At 42.7% G+C, this 18,949-nt stretch overlaps 1 protein-coding gene across 4 annotated transcripts in view; it reads right to left on the bottom strand.

The window, feature by feature from the left end:
- The window catches only part of lpgat1 (lysophosphatidylglycerol acyltransferase 1), a 100,326-nt gene that overhangs the window by 8,232 nt on the left and 73,145 nt on the right, over window positions 1–18,949 (bottom strand). For all 4 annotated transcript variants that reach the window (XM_080200489.1, XM_080200488.1, XM_080200486.1 and 1 more), the window contains one exon: window positions 5,023–5,129. In XM_080200489.1, coding sequence (XP_080056615.1) covers window positions 5,023–5,129 — 107 coding nt within the window. The remainder of the gene's footprint in view (window positions 1–5,022; window positions 5,130–18,949) is intronic.

The following is an 18,949-nucleotide window of genomic DNA, read 5'->3' as shown; positions in this document are numbered from 1 at the left end:
ATGTCCTGAAGGATGGTACATTGGGGAGACCATGCAGTTACAACGGATAAATGGCACTGCTCAATAACCAGACAAGACTCTTCCTGTTGGCGAACACTTCAGCGGTCAAGGGCATTCAGCCTCTGATCTTCAGGTAAACGTTCTCCAAGGCGGCCTTCATGGCACATGACAGTGCAGAGTTGCTGAGCGGAGACTGATAGCCAAGTTCCACACACGAGGACAGCCTCAACTGGGATCTTGGATTCATGTCACACTATTTGTAACCCCCATGACTTGCCTGGGCTTGCAACATCTCACTTACTGTCCTGTCTGAAGACAATACACATCTCTTTAACCTTTGCTTAATGCTATTTCCACTCATATTGTCTGCACCTTTAAGACTTGACTTGCATTCTAATCAGTATTCTGTAAACTGAATGTGTACCTTTATACGCTCTGTTTGTGATCAGAATTCCCCACTCACCTGACGAAGGAGTAGCATTCTGAAAACTAGTGGCATTTGTTACCAAATAAACCTGTTGGGCTGTAACCTGGTATTGTGAGACCTCTTACTGTGTTTACTCCAGTCCAACGGCAGCATCTCCACATCACGTAAACCAAAGTTAACAGAGTAAGAAAGGATTTATGCTAGATGAATTGGAATCAAAGTTTATTTATTGTCACAAGTTAGCTTACATTAACATTGCAGTGAAGTTACTGTGGAAATCCCCTAGTTTCCATACACTGACATCTTTTCAGGCACACCAAAGAGGAATTTAGCATGGCCACTGCACCTAACCAGCACGTCTTTCGGACTGTGGGAGGAAACCTGGGCAACCAGAGGAAATGCGCATAGACATGGGGAGAATGTGCAAACTCGAGACAGACAGAGACACAAGCCAGGAATTGAATCCGGGTCCCGAGTGCACACTGCCATTGTGCTGCCCCAAAGGCTGGTAGAAAAACAGTAATTGAGCAAGTGGCTACCTTTAAAGACATAGCTCAGGACCAGGCATGGTGTATTCCCACTAAAGGGGAAAAGGACAGCAAACAAAGCCAGAGATTGCTAAACGACAAAAGAAATGGAGACCAAGATGAAGAAGAAAAAAAGTGTGCTCAAAACAAATGTCAGATACAAAATACAATTGAGAACCAGGCTGAATATACATGATTCAGAGGGGAATTGAAAAAGCAAATAAGAGAAGCAAAGAGACAGTATTATAAGAGACTCATTGTTAACATTAAAAGGAATCCAAAAATCTTGATAAAGCATACAAAATAATAAAAGGGCAGCAAGAAGAGGGGTGGGGATGATAAAGGGCAAAAATAGGGAATTATGCATCGAGGCAGGTGGCATAACCGTGGTATTAAATTAATAGTTTCCCTCTGGTTGGGACTTAGATACGAAGCTTTCAGAAAATTGGTGAAGAACTGAATGGCCTCCTTCTACATTGTAGAGATTCTATGACTCGATGAGACGCATACAAGGATAATGAGGGAAGTGAGTGTAGAAATTGGTGTGGTGCTGGCCATAATTTTCCAGTCTTCACGAGTGCAAATGTACACTGTTGTTCCAAAATTGTAAAGATCAACAATTACAGTACTGGTGGCAGTGAAGCTTCTGTCAATGACAATTGGACACAAAATTAATAGGCATATGGGAAAATTCTGGTTAATTATAGAAAGTTAGTACATATTTGTTAAAAGCAAACTTTAACTAACCTGCTGGAGTTCTCTGAAGAGTTAACAGCGAGGACTGATGTGGTGAATGGACTTCCAAAAGCACTACATCATCATAAGATACAGTATCACACAAATACTTGAGAGCAAAAGTAGAGTTTGTGGAATAAAAGGAACAGTTGTAAGATGGATATAAAATTGGCTGAATGAAAACAGATGTTTTCTTGAACTGGTGGAAAGTTCATGGTGGAATTCCTCAAGGGTCGGTATTTGGACATTTGCTCTTCCTGATGTATAAAACTTGTATAAAAACACTGGTTTAGACTCAACTGGAATACTGTGTCAATTCTAGGCACCACATTTTAGAAAAGCTATGAAAGCATTAGAGAGAATACAGAAAAAGATCAGCTCCAGGGCTGAGGAACTTCAGTTATGTAGTGTGGAGAAGTTGATGAAGAAGGTAGAGAGGAAATTTGATAGAGGTATTCGAAACCATGAGTGGCCTGGACAAGAGTGGAAGGAGAGAAACCGTTCCCACTGGCAGAATAATGGAGAATGAGAGGACACAGATTTAAAATAATTGACAAAGATGCATTGGAGACATGAGAAACATTTTCATGCAGAGAGTGGTTAAGTTCTGGAATAAGGGTTTGCAAGGCAGATTCAATCAATGCATTCACAAGGGAATTGAATTATTATCTGTAAAGGAAGAATGTGCAGGGTTATGGGGGAGAAAAGGTGTCTGGGATGGGGGGGGGGTACGGAATGGTATGAGATACATTGCTCATTTGGAGAACTGGCACAGTGATGATGTACAAATAACCTCCTTCTGTGTTACAATTTGGTGAAATTCTCTTAAGATTAATGTAAGATCAATTCAAAAAACATTGCAAAACCTTACAGCTTCCCCAAATTTCAGAGATAGCAATGAACAGTACATATATTTGTCCTAAATATCATTCAACAGTTGTAAATTTTAAAGCTACTTTTGAAGATGTGCTGCTCAAAATTTTGCCCACCCCAAATGTTTGACCTTAGTCCTTGAAGACAGCAATGCAGTACTTCACCTGTGTGGTCACTGTTCACGTATAAGAGACGAAACCCAGTTCTCCTGGCTATTTTATCATTGAAACCATCACAGCTAATCTATCTATCTATCTAGCTTCCAACAGAGATCAATCAAATAATTTTAGTGATGTTTTTTGGGCTGAATGATTTTTAAAATTCTTCTTCTAGACCTCCCTGTACTGTATTGCTCGGTACATTTACCCATTGAGCCACAGCTGTTGTCATCTCTGCACTTTCCCCAAGAGACTAACTATAATTAGGTCTCAAAATTCCTAGAGTCCAGGGAGTGATACAAATACTGCAGAACGTCACACCACATGTAGCCAGTAAGAAATCCCATTTGTTGTATTAGGAAGGACCAAAATCAAAGCTCATAACTTTGGAAGTTATTGTTGCTTGACACTGCCCCCAAGTATTATCATAAAGCATTATATAAAACTTGCTTCTGGATTGGCCTGAGCAATGTCTGCAATATAGCTTGGCTTGATGGTCAAGGATAGCAGTAGTGCTGCATAACTTTGCCATATATGGGATCCTCCTCAGGGAGAACCTGGAAAAAAAAGGGCAGAATTTAGTTGTCCTGGTGCAGAGCCGGAAGTGGACAGCAGTGCTGCTAGCGACAGGAATGGCTAGACAGCTGCATTAACATGAAAGAGGTGGGGTCTGGCCAATTATGTGATTGGAACAGGAACAGAGATATCAACTCAGCACAGCTGATGGGGTCAGAGATTTGTGCACCATTTTTGAACAGTATCTAGACATGCTTGCACTGCTTACAAGCCAGCAACAGAAACTGAGGCATTGAAGAATCATCCTCACCAGATCTCTAGCTTCATTCTGCACTAATTCTCCAGATCTCCAACTTCATTTTTGTTTTCTTATCCGTAATGAAGAGCACAGAGTGGCTAACAGGCAAATGGCACTAACCAGACAAATAGTGGTGACAGTTTAATGATACCTTACAGAAATCACAGAATCCCTACAGTACAGAAAGAGGCCATTTGGCCCATCGAGTTTGCACTGACCACAATCCCACCCAGGCCCTATCCCCATATCTCTACATATTTACCCAATAATCCCTCTAACCTACACATCTCGGGACACTAAGGGCAATTTTAGCATGGCCAATCAACCTAACCCACACATTTTTGGACTGTGGGAGGAAACCAGAGCACCCAGAGGAAGCCCACACAGACACAAGGAGAACGTGCAAACTCCACACAGACAGTGACCCAAGCTGGGAATCGAACCCAGGTCCCTGGAGCTGTGAAGCAGCAGTGCTAACCACTGCGCTACCGTGCCACCACCTGAAGGTTCTCCACCAGGCTATCCACAAGAGCACAAGAATTAGGAGCAGTAGGTCATCTGGCCCCTTGAGCCTGTTCCACCATTCATTAAGTCCATGGCTGATCTAATTGTGACCTCAACTCCACTTTGTGATTCCCTTGTCAATCAAAATCATCTAACTCAACCTTGGATATATTCAATGATCCTGCCTCCAATGATTGCTGAGGCTACCAACTCCCAGGGAATAGATTTCTCCTGATCACCATCTTAAATGAGAGACCCCTAATTTTTAAATGGTGTCATCTAGCTCTGCAATCCACATTGTTAAGTCCCCTTAGGATCGTGTACGTTTCACTAAGATCATCTCTCATTCTAAAGTCTAATTGAGACAGGGCAAACCTGCTCAATCTTTTTCAAAAAAAAAAGCACCCTTCATCCAAGGAATTAATCGAATGGACCTTCACTGAACTGCTTCTAATGCAATTACATCTTTCATAGAAACTAGAAGCAGGAATATGCCATTCATTTTATCAAATTCAAAATCCTGATCTCCTCCCTTCCCCCTACATCCCTTGATTTCTTCTCGAAATCAGGAAACATTCTGGCCTAAACTACAGTTGATGGTAGTGAATTCCACACATTCACCACCCTCCGGGTGAAGAAATTTCTCCTTACCTCAGTACTAAAAGGTTTACCCGTTGTCCTCAAACTATGACCCCTAGTTATGGTCTCCCCCACAATTGGGAACATTCTTTCTACCCTGTTTAACTCTGTTAGAAGTTTAAGTTTCAAGAGATCCCAACTCTGCAAAAGTTTGCAGGACCTGGGAGCCAGTGCTGATAAATTCAAGTCCATTAGCCATGATCCAAGACCAATGGCAAAGCAAACAGAGCTTTGGTTTGTACTGATAGGACAGTACAATATAAAAGGTCATACAATAAAGTCCATAACTCAGAAATAAAACAAAATTTCAGGTCTTCACAGCTTGAGCAGCTCAGCAGAACTCACCTGTTTCATAAAAATGTGCCAAGAGTTCATCTTTTTCAACAAACCGTTGATACAGCCATCTGGTGAGTGCCTCGCTCTCTATAGGAACATCCTTAATGGGATAAATCCTGTAAAAAAGGAAATAAGGAAAACACTATTTAGCTAATCAGAGGGGCAAACTTTGTGCTTCAGGATAGGCATTTCCCACTGCTGACTATTTTACTTAAAACCTTGAATTTCCTTTAAAATTTATTTATTCACTTGCACGGTAAACAACTGATGGGTTTCCAGCGTATTTTTAACCACAAATGTCAAGCCAAGATCATTACAACTAAGAAAAAGTCCAGCCCCTTCCCACTGACCTGTAATACTCAGAGCACATCCTTTCATCAACATCTTGGTAGTGTTACAAATATGAATTTTATAAGGTTGTTTTGGGATGGTACTCAAATTTATGGGATCGTTTGATAAAAGCAAAATAATTTGATCAGTTCTGCAGACTGCTTGACTACTCAGAAGTTGAGGTATGATATTCACACATAGACCACAGCAGCAGTTTCTGAGCACGCCATCAATCAACATGGAGTCTCCCCAAGTCTCATAAAAGTAGTTACTGGTATCGAGTTGGAGGCAGTTGTAAAACATCCATTTACTTCCAAGATTAAAGGGAGTTGGGATTGAAGATAGTTTATTTGCATTTCTACCTAGATACAAGGCTACTGCATTTCACATTGCGTGAGAAAAAGATAGTAAAAAGTCTGACATGAATGAACATCGCTCGACAGTCACCAGGCAAGACTGTTCCCTTCCTGTTGGCGAACACTTCAGTGGTCACGGGCATTCAGCCTCTGACCTTCGGGTAAGCATTCTCCAAGGCGGCCTTCATGACACACGACAGCGCAGAGTCGCTGAACAGAGACTGATAGCCAAGTTCCGCACACATGAGGACGGTCTCAACAGGGATCTTGGGTTCATGTCGCACTATCTGTAACCCCCATGACTTGCCTGGGTTTGCAAAACCTCACTTACTGTACTGTCTGGAGACAATACACATCTCTTTAAACTGTGATCAGTGCTCCTTCCACTCACATTATCAGCCACTTCAGGTCTTGAACAGCAGGTTAGGTGTAAAGATTCGCATTCTAATCAGTAATCTCTAAACTGTCTGTGCTTTATATGCTCTGTCTGAGGCCAGAACTCTCCATTCACCTGACGAAGAGGGTGTCCCTCGAAAGCTTGTGAGTATATTATCAAATAAATAGGTTGGACTAAAACCTGGTGTTGTCAGACTTTTTACTGTGTTTACGCCAGTCCAACACCGGCATACCCACATCATGAGAAAAAGATAGCCATGGACTGATGGTGTAGTTATGAAATTGAATCAAGATTTTGAAAACTTGAGGGATATTATTGGAAGAAATTAAATTTTTAGGAATTTGGGAAGTTAACAAGATTAACAGTTGAACTTGGGATGAAAATAAACACAAACAAGTAACAAGAAACAAGATCAGCAGGCCATATCAGAAAAACTGTTTACCAGAGATCAGTAGGGCTACACAAATTGTAACTTCTAAAGCCAAGGAATTGGAGAGATGTAGGTAGTTGAATCCACAGGGTGAAATATCAAAGAACAGTATAAATAACTGCTAGCAACCTCAGTGGAGAAGAATGACTATTTTCCATCCAACAGTCAGACAGAGGATTGTTCAATCTACTATTTAGAGCCATGGCAGATTGCAGATATTCACTTCTTAAAAGATGCAATTTTGAGCCTTTGCTGAACTAGGAAAATACTTTTTCCCAGACTTGGTCATCTGAGCTGTATTTTGCGGCAACGATTAGCTTGATTTGATTCAGAGTTCCTAAATTTAAATGTTTTTTTTGGGAACATAGGTATATTTTAGGAACAAGAGATAAATGGTGTGTTTAGTTATTAATATGCTGAAATGTCAGTGCATATTAGTCTTTCTGGTCATGTGCTTTTCTTTTACTTTAATAGTTTTTATTAATTGTTTACACAATAACTGGACTGGTTCCTCACCAGGTTGTACATTGTTCCTCACATAATTCCAAGCAAATGTACATTAAGAACTTTTATGAATCAGGTTCTACCTCGAAGACCATGAAGTTTCTAAAATAAATGATGCTGCAGTTTTAGCTGATAGCTATTCCATAAACACAGGACAAAAAAAACAAGCATTGTTTGCAAACCCACAAAAGAACTGAGGGGAGATGTGAAGTCATAATGAACAGAACACTTACCACAATGTGTGGGCTGGCCGAAATGAAAAGACAGATGCTCTTGGAATAGGAATGATTCAAGGACACCAACATATAGGGCAACAAAGTGGTTAGCACTGCTGCTTCACAGCGCCAGGGACCTGGGTTCAATTCTGGCCTTGGGTCATTGTGCGGAGTCTGCATATTCTCCCGTGTCTGTGCAAGTTTCCTCTGGGTGCTTCGGCTTCCTCCCACAGTCTGAAAGACGTGCTGGTTAGGTGCATTGGCCATGTTAAATTCTCCTTCAGTGTACCCGAACAGATGCCAGAGTGTGGTGACTAGGGGATTTTCACAGTAACCTCATTGCAATGTTAATGCAAGCCTACTTGTGACACTAATAATAAAACAAACTAAATTGTCTGAATTACCTATTTAACAAGCTCAGCTTGTTAATTTTTTTCCCAACATGGCGGGCAGGCTTCAGATTTCAGTACTTGGTTACCTTCCATATTATCGGAGGCTGGTAGGATGGTGTTCATAGAATCAGAATACCTACAGTGCAGAAGAAGGCCATTCGACCTATCGAGCCTACACCAACAACAATCTCATCAGGTCCTACCCCTGTAACCCCAAGTATCCCCTGTCTAAGGGGTAATTTAGCATGGCGAATCAACCTAACTTGCAATTCTTTGCAGTGTGGGAGGAAACCGGAGTACCTGGACGAAACCCATGTAAACACGGGGAGAATGTGAGGAGTTTGCACAGTCATCCAAGGCCAGGCTTGAACCCAGGCTCCTGGCGCTGCGAGGCAGCCGTGCTAACCACTGTGCCGCCCTATTACCAATCCAACATCATCAGCTATATTTTACATAACCGTCTGGGAGGGCTACCTGTTTGTGGAGGTGACGAAGTCCAGCCTTCAGTGACAGTCTAGATTAAATGCTCTAGTCCTGAAATAGAATCCACCATCTTTTAAACTGAGATGACGCTTAGAAGGAAGAAAATACTTAAGGAAGTCTCAGTTTTCTGCAGAAATTAACATGGATCACAAATTTCTGCGATATTTTTAAGTAAACAATTTTATCATCTACATGTGTCGAGAGATGGGTCACACTGACTAGGCTGTTTTGATTACGTTAATCCTGGGGATAGCCCACATGTCTCAGCCTAGTTACATTCCAAACAGTTGGGTGGTGACATTACAACAATTTGTATTTATATAGTGCTTTCTTTTAGAGAAAGTACCCCGAGGCCTTTCATAGAAGCTTAAATCAAACAAAGAACCAAAAAGGGGGAGCTAGGCTTTAAAGGTAGAAAATAAATTGGAGGGACAGCTCAGTGTTCATCACCACTATTCCTACAAAAGTCACCTCCAAACTCTGTGTGCAGTCTGTCGGTTAGGAAGTCTAGGATCCAGTTGCAGAGGGAGGAGTTGAGCTCTACAACACAATCAGTAAGGGCAGGCAGTAATACCTCTTCCACAAATATTCTCAACACCGGTACACTACAAGGCTGTGTCCTCAGCCCCTTACTATACTCCTAGTACACCCATGACTGTGTGGCCAAATTCCCCTCGAACTCAATTTTCAAGTTTGCTGATGACGCCACTGTTGAGAGTCAGATCTCAATGAAATGGAGTACAGGAAAGAAAGACAATCTGGTGAGCTGGTGCAACGACAATAATCTTTCCCAAAACGTCAACAAAATGAAGGAGATAGTCGTCGATTTCAGGAAGATCAGTGGAGGACATAGTTTGCCTGTATATAAGAACGAGCATCAGAGAAATGAGATGTTTAGGACATGTTTATGGAGCTGGAGGAGGATGCATTCATAGACAGGGGGTAAGGCTATGATTAGAATTGTAAAATAGAGTCAATGTAGATCAGTGAACGTAGGTGACTGGTGAGCCAGATCTTACATGAGGAAGCAAATGGACAGCAGAGCATTTTAATGAGCTGAAATTCTTTGAAGATGAATGGGAAGTCAGCCAAGAGTATGTGAATAGTTAAATCCGGAGATGACAAAGGATTACCCGAGATGGAGGTAAAAGATCATTATGATGTACTGAATAAGGAGGGCAGAAGATCACATCAATGTCAAGTGTTCCACAGAGGGTTTGAGAATGAAGAGGAGGAATTATACACTAAAGTTACAGTCACAGAGGTGTTATTTATGATTTGGCAAGGGCTATTTCAATGCTTGAGAATAGCCAAAGGAAACTCGACCCGTGAAAACTGCACTCAATTTAAAATTTATGTATTCGTGTCACTAGTAGGCTTACATTAACCTTGCAATGAATTTACTGTAAAAAGTCACCACACTCCAACCCCTGTTTGGGTACACCAAGGGAGAATTTAGCATGGCCAATGCAACCAATTAGCACATCTTTCAGGCTTGGGAGGAAACTGGAGCACCGGGAGGAAACCCATGCAGGCACAGAGAACATGCAGACTTCACATAGTGACAGTGACCCAAGCCGGAAATCGAACCTGAGTCCACAGTGCTGTGAGGCAGCACTGTCCCACCCATAACTGGCTGAGGATGAAGATTTGAAAGCTAGAGCGTGGTCTTGAGTTAGGCAACTCTAGATTTGCCCTCAGGCTGGTTTGAGCTTATATCTGTGTTCGATGTCATTCATTGAAATTTTTGAGATAAGATCCAACTCAAGAATTTTCATAACTAGAATAAAATTGATGTTATAAAAGAAAATATTCTATTATTTTCTCTCAATAGGAGTTCTCTAGACCTTTGGCTCATTTAATACGTTTGAAGCCTCTGCTCTCTACAGGCTGCATTCTTCAAAATCAACAAAATGAGAATATATTGAGACAGACACACAAGTTAGTGAGAATGATTAAATTATTAATCATCCACATTAAAAAATGGTTTACAGGTGGTAATGGTCCTTTGTTTCAGCTTACTGTTTTTGGTTACTCCAGGAAATGAATATGTACAACTCTTTGGTGTAAACAGAAAAACCCAACCTTTGAACAGGTGCAAAGGTTCAAATGAGGCTCATTCTGACTTCATCAATCTTGACTGTGATGTGGCTGCCTAAAGTCCATTCAATAATTGCTTTACTTAGAATCAATCTTTCCTTTCTCCACAAAATTGCATTCTGCAAATACAAAGCGAGTTCAACCTTGACTTGTGATGTGGCTGCACAAAGTCCACTCAGTGAATACTTTATTCATAACCAGACTTTTTTTCACCACAAACTCCACACTGCAATTACAAAGCTAGATTTTTCCTTAAACCTATACAAGTTTTAATGGCAGATATTAAAATCTGCAGAGTCGGCAAAATATATTTAAGTTTTCAGCTTCTGAGCTTCATAGCAAACATTATCATTTGATAAATAGCAAAATTTCTGTAGCAAATTCAGGAACTAATGTGTGTACTCCCATTAATAGGTCTTCCTCTCCATGCATCATAAACTTTAATATAAAAGGAACTGAATTTCTTCAGCACATCCTCTTAACAATTTATCCATGATTCTCTCAAATGTTAAACATTTTAATGAATGTTAAAGCATTCAAAGTCTGACTGAACTAGAAAGTCCTGGTGGGAAAATTAAAGGTATAGAAGCTGTCAGCATATTTTTACTCAAGGCTATAGAATAATGTGTTTTCAATTTGCAGATACAATTAAAAAAAGGGATATGATTGCTTGAGCAACAGGCTAAAAAGAGAATTTTGGACATCTTATTAAGCATAAGCTACTTGCTTAAAGAATAGTCCTGGCTTCAAACACTTACGAGCTGATACTTTGATTTGATTTATTATTGTCCCATGAATTAACATACAGTGAAAAGTATTGTTTCTTGCACGGTATACCAACAAAACATACCTGTTCATAGAGAAGGAAACGAGAGAGTGCAGAATGTAGTGTTACAGTTATAGCCAAAGTGTAGACAAAGATCAACTTAATGCAAGGTAAGTCCATTCAAAAGTCTGACAGCAGCAGGGAAGAAGCTGTTCTGGAGTTGATTGGTACGTGACATCAGATTTTTGTATCTTTTCCCCGATGGAAGGTGGCGGAAGAAGAATGTCTGGGATGCGTGGGGTCCTTAATTATGCTGGCTGCTTTGCTGAGGCAGCAGGAAGTGTAGACATTATTGATTACTGTGTGGGACATATGTCGAGGTCATAACAATTTTGAGACATTTAGTCAGACCCCAAACTGGCAGGCATTTAGGGATGCAAACATGGTTAAGCGTTTGCCACACAAACTAAAATGAGGAATTATAAACACGATAATATTTATGTGAACAGCATGGGCCCGGCAGAGTTCACAAGACTTGGAAATGATTTGTAGGTTAGAATGTCACAGTTAAAATCAGGGTACCCCAACCTGAATGTGCTCTCTCAATATATACTCTAAAAATAATACAATTCATAATCTGAATTGTCAATTACTTTCATTATGTTTTCCTTAAGCATTGAGATCCAAATGAAACTGTAAATACTTAACAATAAAAGATTCAAACCAATCCCAGAGCAGTGTTTATTCTTCACTCCTAAAATGCAGAGAATAAATTGATGACAAGCCAAAACACTTCACTGATACCAGCAACTACAATGCAGATTTGGTGCCACCAATTTCCCATGACAAAGGGAACATTATTGGTTGCTTCTAATAGTCCATGCACACAGTAAATGCCACTTGATAACTGTATAAAATAAATACTAATTTCCTTTCCTTCTTCCCAACACTTGCAGTAAATAGCACATGCACCATTTCCTGAACAGTACACTGAAAATCATCAGCATTTGCATAGAAATCTGCAGTGGCTAAATACTTAGACTAAAGATCACAAGAAGAGGAATCAAGCATCCTTGATGCAACCAATATTGACTTCTTCATAGCCAACTACTATCAGATCATTGTTGCAAAAAAGCAGATCTATAAATTCCTTCTGCACACAAACATACAGGTCTTCATCACTGACTGCATTTTCTATTTTCACATCTGACATCTGAAAAAAGAAACTAATTTTTTCTGTCTCTAAAACTGAGATCATCCACTTGACATCTCCCAATCCTAAGCTCCCTATTCAGTCCCAGCCCCTATTTTCTCTTTTTTTTCCCCCACTGTCCTGTCCAAACTCCGACCAGACTAATTTCTTTCCAGTTAACCACTGACGGGCTATTCCTTTGATTCCTCCTCAACTCAGTTGCATACTGTGCAAACTACTTGCCTTGAAGGGAGAAGTACTTGGAGGCATCACTAACTGCTTCCTGTGGATGGTGTGGGTATGCCGGCATTGGACTGGCGTAAACACAGTAAAAAGTCTGACAACACCAGGTTTTAGTCCAACCGATTTATTTGATAATAGACTTACAAGCTTTCGAGGTTTCCCTCTTCGTCAGGTGAATGGAGAGTTCTGGCCTCAGACAGAGCATATAAAGCACATAGAGATTACTGATTAGAATGCGAATCCTTACACCTAACCTGCTGTTCAAGACCTGAAGTGGCTGACAATGTGAGTGGAAGGAGCACTGATCACAGGTTACAGAGATGTGTATTGTCTCCAGACAGTACAGTAAGTGAGGTTTTGCAAACCCAGGCAAGTCACGGGGGTTACAGATAGTGCGACATGAACCCAAGATCCCTGTTGAGACTGTCCTCGTGTGCGGGTCCGCACCAGCAGGTTAGGTGTAAGGATTCGCATTCTAATCAGTAATCTCTAAACTGTCTGTGCTTTATATGCTCTGTCTGAGGCCAGAACTCTCCATTCACCTGACGAAGAGGGAAACCTCGAAAGCTTGTAAGTCTATTATCAAATAAATCGGTTGGACTAAAACCTGGTGTTGTCAGACTTTTTACTGTGGATGGCACAGTGATTAGCACAGCTGTCTCACAGCACCAGGGACCCAGGTAAGATGCTCTTTTGGAGTGTTGGTGCAGACAGGACAAAATGGCCTACTCCTGCACTGAAAGGATTCCTTGGATTCTGTGCCAAGGTACATTTTCCCTCCCATCTCATTTAACCCGTCACCTCCACATAGCTTTAAATCTCTTCTTTCTTAAAAGGTCCATCCTGATCTCTATTCTGTCATTTATTACGGCCATTCCTTCCTCTGTAAAGTCTGTCACGTCTTTATTACCCAGTTGCACAGCTGCTTCTCCAACCACTTTTGAATCCCTTCAGTCTGACTTCCAATCCGCCTAAGCTTTCCAGGAAAGACATGCTTCTGACTGCACTTTCAGAATCAAAATCCAAATTAATTAATATTCTCACCAATAATTTTATAGTGATTTCAGCAAATGGATTATGCCATAAAATCTGCTTCCAATTCCCATGGGAAGTTCATTGATTGTACCCTTTGGCAGCTCAGATTGGTAACTCAACGCTTAGAGGGACATTGAACCAATCTCCTTCCAGTTCAGGCCGTTGTGTTTGATCCCTCAATGCAAGCATCCTACTACTTTACCAATCAAATATTTTAACAAATAGAACTCGATAGTGCAGGCTCTTGGCTATAAGAACCAGTTATCAGATAACCACTGTTATAGTGGCATAACACTCTACATCGCACATGCTTGCATTTTCTTTGAAACAGACCCTGACTGTAACATTCTCATTGACATTAATGAGCTCACCATTGCTTGTCAGACTATTTTCAAATTTCATTCCTTTTCTCAGAGTTACAAAGCCAATGCGCAAAGTGAACAGGGCAAGTCTCTAATCTATTTCCTTCCTAGCTCCAAAAGCAAATTCAAGTTGAATCCAAATCATGGCCCCCATAAACAGGCATGCAAGGTCCAAGCTGACAAGAAAAGGAATTGCACCTGATCTCAAGCTTGATGTTGGCCAAAAGACTGATCATGGTTTCACCCCTGCCAAAGAAGCATGACCACTAATCTATTAACATCCCTTAACTTTGACAGATAAACCAATTATGCTCATCAACTCAGTATTGATGTCTGGCAGTGCCACTGATTTATTTAGTTTCCCTTGTGCGTTGAGCTCTCCATTTGGTGAGTGTCAAAGTTTCTCTTCATTCCACGAGAGGGCGAGAACACATGCCCCAGGAAAGGGGCAAAGGCTACAAAGCTCAGAAGGGCACCATGCTCCATCAAGCATTGGTACTGCTGTCTCTTTACAAGGTTCTCTCCCCTTAGACATAGTTACTCACAGGGCCTTACAGTGACCTTTGGGCCACTTAATCAGGCTGAATGGGCAGAGAGTGTGTAGGGTTTTGTCCATTCTGAGAGATGGTAAAAGAATGGTCCATATTGTGTTAGCAAGTACAGTAGTCTGTAACCATTAAGCTGGTGGTCTCAGGGGTGCAGGAGCAAAGCTTCAGGGCATGGAGGTAACCCCTCAATGTTCACTCTTTCTCCCCATGTAGTGGGTACATCGAGAGAGAGAAATGGAGCCAGTAGCACTGGCTATCATTCTTCCAATACCGCAAGAGAGAAGGCGTATGGCTCTCTAGGGGCAGGAATAGAACCCAAGGAAGGAAGGAGTGGCAAGGCCTGCCTGCTGCCACAGGAGGGACCCTAATGAGCATCTGCTCGAAGGTGCCTTTGATGGCCCAGGATCTACTGACAAAGCCTGCACTTCCTCAAGTTGACAGAACCAGCATCAAAGACGACTCCACATGTCCAGGGTCATGGCAATTCATCTGTGCCACCTACTCCAGGAATTTGTTCTGCATGGACCTGGAGGGCACCCATTGCCTATGACTTTGAAGGACACAGCCACCCTCAAAGTTTACACGTAATTTCTTTCAGGGCTCCACCAGTGAGTTTTGTGGCATTTCTCAGGCCTCCAATCAGAAGTGCACTAAGGGAGGTCACGAAAACACTCATTGCAACGGTGCCCAATTACATTAATTTCAACCAGGACTAGGCTAGCCAGGATGCAAGAGCCATGGAATTCACTTAGATTGCAGGCTTCCCACAAATGGAGGGAGTTATTGATTAAAGCCACGTGGCTCTCTGATCTCCATGGGATCCAGAAGTCTCCTTTATCAACCACAAAGGTTCCACTCCCTTAATGTTCAGCTTATCTGTGACCACGCTAAACACAGTCTCCATGTGTCCTAGGTTCCCAGGGAGCGTTCACGACAGTTTCATCCTTAGCTACTCTTAAATACTCGATGTAGTTGAGGGACCACAACTATTACTGGGGTGGCTCCTCAGGAACGTGGGGTACCCAATTGAGGATGTGGCTGGTCATGCCAGTGCAGAAGTCAGAGTCCAGCAAAGACACAGCATAACATGAATCATGCTGCTACTCGTTCTTGGAGCTGGCCATAGGAATGCTGAAGATGCGGTTTCTGTGCCTGGACCAGTCAGGTATAGCCATGTAATAAAGTCCTCAGATGTTTTCTTGCGTTACGGTTGTGTGTTGCACCTGCCACAACTTGATCCTTCAACAGGGCGAGGTCACGGATGCACAGTGGGGACCGTGCATTGTTCCTGAAGCTCTGCACCAAGGTCATCACTGTGGCCACCACCCTCACAGTGCTGACCTGACTGCTTTGGAGTGTTGGCATGACTTCCTTGGACAGAAAGTGGTGACACTCTTCCAGTCAGCCTTTCAGTTTAAGGAGTGAAGCTCACATCTCTTCATGATATTGCCTTTGGAGGCATGACCAAGTCCAGAGGCACATCATTCAACGGGGGATTTGCAGGATCCTAGCCTCCTGCAGTCCTCCAAGGGCTGATACCCTGAGACGTTCCTGCCTCTGCCTGCTATGGATCATGATGTGGAGATGCTGGCTTTGGGCTGGGGTAAACACAGTAAGAAGTCTCACAACACCAGGTTAAAGTCCAACAAGTTTATTTGTATCAAACACCACTACCTTTCGGAACTGGCTGTTCCTTCATCAGGTGGGTGAAAGTTCTGATATCAAACAGGGCATATCTCAAGACAAACTCAATTTACATAAATAATGATTGGAATGTGAGTCTTTACAGCTAATCAAGGCTTAAAGGTACAGAATGTGAGTGGAGAGAGCATTAAACACGGGTTAAAAAGGTGTATATTGTTTCCAAATAGGGAAGTTAGATTTTGACCTCCTCAGAAGACAAACACAGGACAAGGTGGACAGAGTACCTTCGTCGTCCAGTACTTCCCCAGAGCGGAGAGGCTACGACATCTTCTCCAGAGCCTTCAACATTTCATTGATGAAGATGAGCATCTTGCCAAGGCCATCCCCACACCCCCACTTCTTGCCTTCAAACAATCGCACAACCTCAAACAGACCATTGTCCGCAGCAAACTACCCAGCCTTCAGGAAAACAGTGACCACATCACCACATAACCCTGCCACAGCAACCTCTGCAAGACGTGCCGTATTATCAACATGGATGCCATCATCTCACGTGAGCACACCATCCACCAGGTACACAGTACATACTCTTGCAACTCGGCCAACATTGCCAACCTGATACACTGCAGGAAAGGGTGTCCCTAGGCATGGTACACTGGGGAGACCATGCAGACACTACGACAATGGATGAATGAACACTGCTCGACAACCAGCAGGCAAGACTGTTCTCTTCATGTTGGGGAACGCTTCAGCGGTCACGGGCATTCAGCTTCGGATCTTTGGGTAAGTGTTCTCCAAGGCAGCCTTCAGGACTCACGACAGTGCAGCATCGCTGAGCAGAATCTGATAGCCAAGTTCTGCACACGAGGACAGCCTCAACCGGGATCTTGGGTTCATGTCACAATATCTGTAACCCCCACAACTTGCCTGCACTTGCAAAATCTCACTAACTTTCCAGTCTGGAAACAATACAGATCTTTTTAACCTGGGCTTAATGCTCTCTCCACTCACACCGTCTGTACCTTTTAAGACTTGATTAGCTGTAAAGACTCACATGCCAATTATTTTGTAAATTGAGTTTGTGTCTTTATATGCCCTGTTTGTGATCAGAACTCCCACCCACCTGACGAAGGAACAGCCAGTTCCGAAAGTTAGTGGTGTTTGCTACAAATAAACCTGCTGGACTTTAACCTGGTGTTGTGAGACTTCTTACTGTGCTGTGGATCAGACAGAATGAGCTGCTCACCAGCCTGTGACCTTGACACCTTTACTACCAATTCTAACCAAGCTGTGTCTATGTGGTTGTAGTGGAGGGAATGAATGAAAGCTGTGATGTCTCTTCTATCTTTTTGTGGAAGAATTCATCAGAGCTACTGTTTGGGTGGATTCCTGTGCTTGGCTGGTGGAAGCACTGGGCTGCTCCTCTGTTGTGCTTGCAAGCGAAGGGAGATGCGATTAGTGCTTGGCAGGGGCATCACATTTTGGTATTATGAATGATGGTGTTGTGGGTCCACGAATAGTTTTTTGGTATCTACTTCACCTGCAGCAGAGGAGCAGTCCTCTTTCTCCCCAGTCAACTGGAGGGCTCTCTCCTTAAAGAGCAAAATAATTTTTAACTGATATCCCTCCACCAGTCTGGGATCTCTCTCACCTATTGCAAGCCAGCTTGTCTTATAAGAGAACAGTTGGGTTTAGCGTAAGCAGGCTGTGCACTAGGACAAATGGTTAGGATGTCTGGCATGTATGGTTGGTGAGTGGAGCAAGGTGATGAGGAGACAAGCTGTAAGGGAGACAAGGAAGAGTGGGAGTGCGAGTAGTGGTGTTTCTTGGGGTGATAATGAGTGAGCTTCCTATGCAAGTGTGATTGGTGAGGGGAGACTGACTTACCCTGTCTGAATGGAAAAGATCATTCATCCTCCTCTGGCATTGGCTACCCATCCTCCTCTGAAGAGAACCAGCACTGCCACTGGCTCCCACATGGCATTGGTGACCTCACTGGAGGGCCTCCTTCCCACCCGCAGGTATATATGTGGCATCTCTCCTCAATGGCATCCAGCATGCCAGTGACGGTATCCTCCGTGAATTTTGGGGCAGACTTCTTTGTTGCCATTCTCTTTGATGGACATGGAACAAGAGCTGGGGAGTGGTGGAACACTGATTGAAGCACTCAGCGGATGCCAGGGCAGACGAATCAGGGGTTGCTTACCACAGAAGCAGTGAGAAACCCGTGTAAACCCTTTTTCCCCTCAGTGACTAAAAATACAGTGGGAAATTCGACGATTGCATTTTAAATAAAAAATTCTTAAATGGTATAGTGAATCTGATAATCTTGGCTCGAGTGCAGCTGTTGATCAGGCCCCACTTAATCATGGAAGTGGCCTCACAATTAGTCTTCCAACAACTGGAAAGCTTCCCTAATTAAATTGGAAAGTAGGAAATACTGACATAATAATTACGACCACCAGAGAGACGTCAATTAGGCTCATTAAAGAGCCAATGGAAACCTATTATCTCTGAGCGCTCAAGAATTAAATGGAGTCTGTACAGATCTCCCACGTCCTCAGAAGGCCACCTAACAAATCTGGTTGGGCTTGCCAGATGTCTCCTAGATGGGGTGCTTGGGCCTCACTATCAGGCACCTTGTGTCCTATCAAGGGAGCCAGCATCAGGCAGAGGAAAGCTAACTCCCTGCCCTAGCTCTAATCCCCTCCTCTCTCTCCCATGACCCCCATCCTCTGTTCAGTCATTGTGACCTGAGGGCTCCCTGCAATCCTGGGACTCAGGAGGATGCCATACTACCAGTTACCACTCCCATTGGTGCTGGCTGCAATGATGAGCTGGCCTCTAATTAGCCTCATTATATGGGGGGGGCTTCAATTGTGGGTAAGGCTCAATGGCAGCCAATTAAGTGCCAGCAGGCACTTGACTCTATCAGGCTT

Source organism: Carcharhinus amblyrhynchos, chromosome 12 (genome assembly GCF_965287045.1).
Source record: "Carcharhinus amblyrhynchos chromosome 12, sCarAmb.v2.hapA, whole genome shotgun sequence".
Taxonomy (NCBI): Eukaryota; Metazoa; Chordata; class Chondrichthyes; order Carcharhiniformes; family Carcharhinidae; genus Carcharhinus; species Carcharhinus amblyrhynchos.
The sequence above is the reverse complement of the archived record's forward strand: the minus strand, read 5'-3'. Positions and strand labels throughout refer to the sequence as shown.